The sequence below is a fragment of the Diuraphis noxia genome, unplaced genomic scaffold, assembly GCF_037042655.1.
Source record: "Diuraphis noxia isolate RWA-SAM2 unplaced genomic scaffold, SU_Dnox_SAM2 contig0001, whole genome shotgun sequence".
Taxonomy (NCBI): domain Eukaryota; kingdom Metazoa; phylum Arthropoda; class Insecta; order Hemiptera; family Aphididae; genus Diuraphis; species Diuraphis noxia.
This window is the reverse complement of record NW_028301711.1, coordinates 24,413,492-24,420,457: the sequence shown is the minus strand read 5'-3', so window position 1 is coordinate 24,420,457 and position 6,966 is coordinate 24,413,492. Positions and strand designations below refer to the sequence as shown.

The window sequence follows — 6,966 nt, the reverse complement described above, 5'->3', positions numbered from 1 at the left end:
TTAATTTTCAATACAATCATTTCTAACATTAGGTAGATCATTTAATGTATGAATTATTTGCATATAATTGTATGTTCTTACTCCTTAGGAATAAAATAAAAATGATCATAATTATAGGAAGTTACATTTTGCCTCAATTTAGTTGGTTCTGATCAATGACAATATACATATTTGTAAACAAAATAAATTGGAGTTAGTTATTTAAATAATCATACAACTAAAAACATATGGTTCAAGAGAAAAAAAAATCACCAAATTAAGAGACATGTATTTTATTGTGTTATTACAAATTATTTTCATTTTATACATCATCTTCAATGGATTCTGATTGAATCATTTTGATAGTTGCAACAATAGGCACAGTTGTAAAATGGTCGTCAGATATAGGCATTACATTTTTCAACTTATTCCTAAAAAATAATTATATCATTAGATTAAAAATAATCAATGTATTAAACACTCTATAACACTAAAAAATTTAAAATTTAAAACTTAAACTAACCGAGTTATTTGATTAGCGATAGCAAAAACCTTGGGAAGTGAGAATCCATTAAATGTACTAGCTACAGGTATTGTATAAGCTCCCATGTCTTCAAAAGTAATCCAATCACCCATATCCAACAGTGGCATATTCACAAAATCAACTACTTTATCTAAACCATTATAAGTAGGGCCCCAGATGGAACTCTCATGAATTGGACGATTTTTTGAATAATCCTAAAGGTAGTAAAGATTAAATAAGTTTTTCATAAACAATTCAATCATTTCCAACTCACATAAAAAGTTTTTGGCACAACAACCGAATGATCATAAAGAATACAATTGAAAGAACCATACACTCCATCGTTAATGAAATACATGATATGATTTTTATCATTTGAACTTTTTTTAATGGAATGGATTTTTGTAGAGAGTGTAAATGCTGAAGCCACAAAATATCGACCAGGTTCTGCTATGATGGTCACTCCATTATTTGGAGGGAACCATTCATTAAGTGAATCATTCACTATGTCAGCGATCTAAAATATATGTTTAAAATTGAATTTAAAATAAAATTATAAATTTTCATTTTGATAATATGTATACTTTGTTCAATAAAGAATTTTTATTTCCTGGAAATCCTCCACCAATGTTTAACAAGTACATATTCATAAAACCTAAGTTTTGAGCAAGACGGAAAATGTTTGCTGAAGCAGCAATTGCTCTTTGAAAGGCAGTTGGTTCATTGCATCCTGAACCAAGATGAAAGCTTACTCCAACTACAGACAAACCTAAACTATGAGCCAATGCTAATAATGATGGTGCTTCTGTTAAAGGATCACACCCAAATTTGATACCAAGGGGACGCTCTATTTCAGTAGCATCACAGCAAATCCGTATAACCAAGCTAAAAAAAGAAACAAAATATTAACTTTATGTTAAATACTTACAAAACTAAGCTATTTATAACTTACTTGCAGGATGGATGTATGGATTTAATTTTATACAGTTCCATTTTATTATCAAATGTTGTCAGGTTAACGCATTTGCTCAAGGCATATTTTATATGTGAAGCCATTTTTGCTGGATTAGCATATATTATACGAGATGGATTTACTCCCAAGTCCAAAACTTTTTTTATTTCAGCCTTAAAAAAATAATTTAATCAAAATACACAATCCTTAAATTAATATTATAGTTAAATTTAATTTTTCCAATATTCTTACTTTAGAAGCACAATCAAAATTTATTCCAAGCGCTGCCAAAATTTCTAGCACGAGGAAATTGTCGTTGCATTTCACAGCTGAAAAGTATTTTTAAATTATTTTTACACATTAATAACTTACTATAAAATTTAAAATTTAAATAATGGCATCATTGAAATAAATTAAGCATTCATAATATTATGTTTATGTTATTATGCATATTTTAATTAGTTTAATAAAAGACATACCTAGTAATTTGAATAACAGTGACATATCTAAGGATGGTAAGTGGGGTTTTGCCCCCCTCCCAAAAAAAAATGTTAAATAATAACAACATTTTTATAAATAAATCATTTTTAGAAAAAAAGGGTGTGAATAATTCATAATAGCTTTCTATTAATAATGGGAAACTAAACAAGTTTATGTCCTATATAACCAGCATAAAATCAATATTTTAAAACATTTTCATATTAAGATAATTATGATTTTGAAAAATCTAGTGAAATAGTTATCACTCCATTTAATTACAAAACACAATTTGACTGCTATATTAAATAAAATAACTTGAAGAATACAACTAGTCCATTATTATTATTTATAAAACATTGTATTTGAAATACAGGTGATATATTATTCAAAGCTGGGCAAGTTTACTATTTTTTTTTTAACTCGTTAAGTTAAATAGAAAATAAAAATTACCTAACTTACTTAAAAATCGATTTTTTTTCATATAAAATTAATAATTATACTTATCTTTTTTAAAGCTAACAAATAACATAGTAATTTAATAAATGTCTTACCATTTTTAAATAAATATATTTATTAAAATTAATTACTGTAGGAATTTATATTATACTTTCATCCAATGAAATCCATAAAAAAATTAAATTATTTTTGTGTATTTGTTTAAATAAAGGTCCACAACTATATTAAATATCATAATAATGCAATTAATTATTACTTATTAGAATATAATTAGTTGGTAATAACTAATTGGTGACACAATTTATAATATCAAATATTATTCAATTAATAGTAAGAATAAAACATTTAATAGCTTAAGTAATAGTAAATACAAAGAGCTTATGAATGACATGACACTACGCCGCTACTACGATCAAGTGATCGCTTGAATTCCAAGAATGAATAAAAATATAATAATAAGTACTAATATTAATAATGATAGGTAGGTACTAGGTAATGACTAATAAGTAATGATTTTTCAATCATGCATGAATTTCTGTTTATAATATTGGTGTGTATTAATTTCTGTAAATATGCAATATAATTAACTATTAATATAGATTCTTATTTATTTATTAATATATTTAATATTTTGGATTAATTATTTTACATTTTTATTTTCATATAACTAATTTTTATAAAATTGAAAAAATGTTCATATTGTTTAGGAATAAAATTAACTTAACATGTCAATAAAATAAATTAACTCATAAATTACTGAATAACATGTAAAAAAAATTTAACTCGTTAAGTTAGAAATTACTTTTAAAAAAAAAGTAACTTGTTTGTTATTTAACTTAGTTAAGTAACTTAACTTAATTTTAACTTTTAAACTCATTAATTCCCAGATTTGATAGATATACATTACACTTTGGGAACATTCTAATGTAACATAAATTAAAACATTGTACTATAAATAACCTACAATATTTTTGTTCACATAATTGTTAAGTGAATTTAGTTGGTAAAAATATGTATGTCTCATAATATATGTAAATATATATTTGTATATTTTTACTATTATATTATTATTGACATTCTAAGTACTTATTTTGGATGCTCACCGTAAAAAGGTTTTATACGTGGAAACGTTTCCTGCCAAACTACTGCTTTATTCACAAGATCACCGACATCAAATATGTAAAATGGATCTGATATTTTCTACAAAAATAATAATAATAATAATAGAATTAAATACAATTTAATGTACCATCAAAAAATAATAAAGTATGTAATAATTACGTTTGTTCTAACTATATCCTTGATGATTTTTTCAACAGTCCCATTATTATCAATTACATGAATTTGTTTATCTGGTAATAGCATCCTCATGTTTATTCTGGTTGTAATTAAGCAGTGAATTTAGGTACCAAATTTAATCACTAAAAATGTTTATTGAATTGAAAATGTAAGCTGTAATAATAAAAAAAAATGATTAATACTAAAACATCTTCATTAAATATTTCATTTTTATTATTTAGTAAGTTAATTATACAAATTTTTAACCAAATAAAATCAATAAAGATATTAGGTAAACTTTTTTTATGAGTACATATTTCAAAAACGCATTGAATTTATACATATTAAATATATTTAATTCAAAACATTAAGATGCAATTCATAAAAATATATAGGTACCTACATACTTAATTATTTAATTATTATTGAAATGCTAGAAGTATTAAATGTTAAGATGTCATTAGAGTAAACCTTATATTATTGTTCACTGACAGTTTATTTGAGGTGAACCGTGGAACAATATATGTATTTGTGGAAAAATAAATGTACAAATTATGTGTATGCGTATCATATGAATATTTAAATAAAAAAAACAACACAATGAGAACTTATCTAATTATTTATAAATATTATTTAATAGTATGTGTAATAATTATTTAATAATAAAATAATATCATTTTTATTTTAATTGATATTTTACGGATTAACTACAATATTTGATTATCCCCATGGATGTTACGGCATTCTACTCAGTAGATATTCGAGAGTTGACTATATCAATATTTTGGATATAATCTAACATGTTTATTTAATAACTATTTTAAATATTCAATAATTTTATAAAAATTACAATACTGATTTAAAGTTTTAACTAATTTATATAAATACATACATATATATATATATATATATTTTTTTTTTTTTGTCCAAATACAATGAGTGATAACAATCATAAGAGGTTAAATCATATTATACTGTATAATAATTCAGTATCACATAATTATTTTATTTTACTTAAAAATAAATTTAAATCTTCTTAAATCACAGACCTATATAGTATGCTTTAACCTACTTTATTCAACAAATAAATAATAATAAAATATATGTATTATTAATGAATATGTGGTGATACAGCTAATTATCATTACTCGTATTTGGTCATTAAAATATCTACTAAACATAACTTGGTCATTACAAGTATTAAAGTAATTTTGAATATCTGTGTAGTGTGATTATTATGTATCTTGAAATGAATTATACAATTTTCAAGAAAAGAATAATTTTGTAATCCAACATAATGATATTTATAATCAAAATTTCTAACATATTTTTTCTTCGGCATAACACATAGATAAGTAAATAACATGCATTAAAAAAATTGTGATTAATCATTTTGTAGTTATTTCATATTATTTAACTAAATAAAAAAAGTCAATCAAATTAAAAAAGCAAAATTGTATTTATCAAATACCTACCTATAATAATAAACATTGATTTAATTTGCAAATCAATTAACACATATTACATATATTGTATTATATTATTTGATTTCCTATCACTAAAAATTATATTTGATTTCTATTTACCTACCTAATAAATTGGAAACTTACATTAATCTTATTAAAAATAGTTTTGTTGTATTTTAAAAGGAATCAACAAGTATATATATTTTTTTTTTCTAGTTAAGATATTAATTACGAGGTGGCTCTATACCTAGAAATCTTTTATTCTATAGTGTAATGTTCAATCACAGTGATACCACTGTGGTTCTATGTTAAGTCCGTATTGCCAATCTAGTATACTCTAAGTGATTACGGTTGTATACCACTTGTAGCTGATGCTGTAGCCCGGTACATTACATTTTATTTTTAACATCAACAATTGAGATACAAAAATCTTGAATCTATTTCTCAATACCCAAGTCTACTGTTATAGAAAATAAATTTATTTGCTTGACAAAATAAATCACCAAATAAAATAGGAAGAAATATGTAGTACATCAATCTATAAACTAAAGATGACAACTAATGGTAATTCTTCAATATATGAGATTAATTTATCTAATCAGCTATTAAAAATGAATATCAAAGGGCATTATTCAATTTATTCAATAAGTTGTACACAGCACCAATTGTAAAATGTTATATCTATTGAATCTTTAATGATACTAGATAGTAATATATAAAAATACATTTTTTGATTTTCCTCTAAATTGTTGTTTATTTAAATTTTAAATTTAGTCATAAAGTATTAAAAAACTAATATAGGACCAAAATTTAATTAATGCTTATTTCAACAAATAATATATACTCACGCGTTTAAATTACTGCTGAATATTATAATATGAGCACCGGTGACCGGTGACCGGATGAAAATTAGGTTAGATTATCAGAATTTAAGACGCCAAGTAGCATATTATAACAATGACATTGTATTATTATTTATTACAGAACAATATAAAAGCGATTATGGTTTAGTTGATCGAGTTCGTTTTTACCTGTGATCTGAAGTCTGAACCTAAGAAACAAGCCCATACACCAACATGATGTTAGATCCTTGTTTACCCGGATTCAAAAAACGTTTAGTTGTCTATTTGTTTACCATACACAATATTTCACGTATGCTATGCCCCCACCACGTCCGGATATCGTGTTGAAGGCCCGATTCGGCCAATATTCACACACTACACAGTGCCATACCTCTCATATAATACAATGGATGTTACTTATCGTAACCGTTAGATCTATAAGTGATGCGTACATGCAACGAGTGAACATATAATTTTTATTGATCATAATAATATAATAATTATATGACCTTCAAGGCCCGGAATAAGCCTAAAAAAAAAAAAAAAAAAATAAAAAAAAATACGATAATATATTAGCGTCGCGTTGTACAGATCCGAACTATGACAGAAGTTTTACTATATACCACAGAATAACCGTATAGGGATCATATTATCCATATATAATATATACATGGATAGGACATTAGGTGGTTTGGTATGTGTCAAAGTGATTATATGTTACCACAATGGTTATGTCTGGTTAACACTTGTGTTATCCTCAATAGCCTACATTGATAATTGATTACGTCACAATTTAAAAAGTAAAAATAAATTCATTTTTTATTAGTAAAATTATATTATAGACTATAGTTATTATACTATCATTTATTCATTTGTCAATTTGTTATTACTGGTTTTTAAAAAGAATTAGTTTAGTAAATGTTGAACTAATTATTAATTTTTCGTTTTTTTTTTGATTTCGCAAATTATTATCTATGTTTATACTCTGTG

General features: G+C 24.2%; 1 protein-coding gene across 2 annotated transcripts; it reads right to left on the bottom strand.

The window, feature by feature from the left end:
• Nucleotides 1-256: 256 nt before the first annotated feature.
• LOC107172301 (ornithine decarboxylase 1-like) lies at nucleotides 257-6,206 on the bottom strand. Of its 2 annotated transcripts, XM_089215942.1 has the most exons (9): nucleotides 5,983-6,206; nucleotides 3,672-3,842; nucleotides 3,494-3,590; nucleotides 1,707-1,783; nucleotides 1,455-1,627; nucleotides 1,087-1,387; nucleotides 777-1,019; nucleotides 503-717; nucleotides 257-410 (listed from the first exon to the last, which is right to left on the bottom strand). In XM_089215942.1, exons 2-9 carry the CDS (start codon nucleotides 3,759-3,761, stop codon nucleotides 302-304), a joined length of 1,305 nt encoding a protein of 434 aa, XP_089072068.1. In that variant the 5' UTR covers nucleotides 3,762-3,842; nucleotides 5,983-6,206; the 3' UTR covers nucleotides 257-301. The 2 variants fall into 2 exon arrangements, with proteins under 2 accessions (XP_089072068.1, XP_089072070.1); XM_089215944.1 differs by lacking the exons at nucleotides 3,494-3,590; nucleotides 3,672-3,842; nucleotides 5,983-6,206 and adding an exon at nucleotides 1,934-2,128.
• Nucleotides 6,207-6,966: the final 760 nt, after the last annotated feature.

What these genes read in the sequence shown, in the direction of transcription:
- LOC107172301 (XM_089215942.1), bottom strand. Translation starts at nt 3,761, where the DNA reads ATGAGGATGCTATTACCAGATAAACAAATTCATGTAATTGATAATAAT. An exon ending in AGGATATAGTTAGAACAAAC is followed by an intron (nt 3,591 to 3,671) that starts GTAATTATTACA and finishes TTATTTTTGTAG; the next exon opens with AAAATATCAGATCCATTTTA. An exon ending in ATCGCTAATCAAATAACTCG is followed by an intron (nt 411 to 502) that starts GTTAGTTTAAGT and finishes ATTATTTTTTAG; the next exon opens with GAATAAGTTGAAAAATGTAA.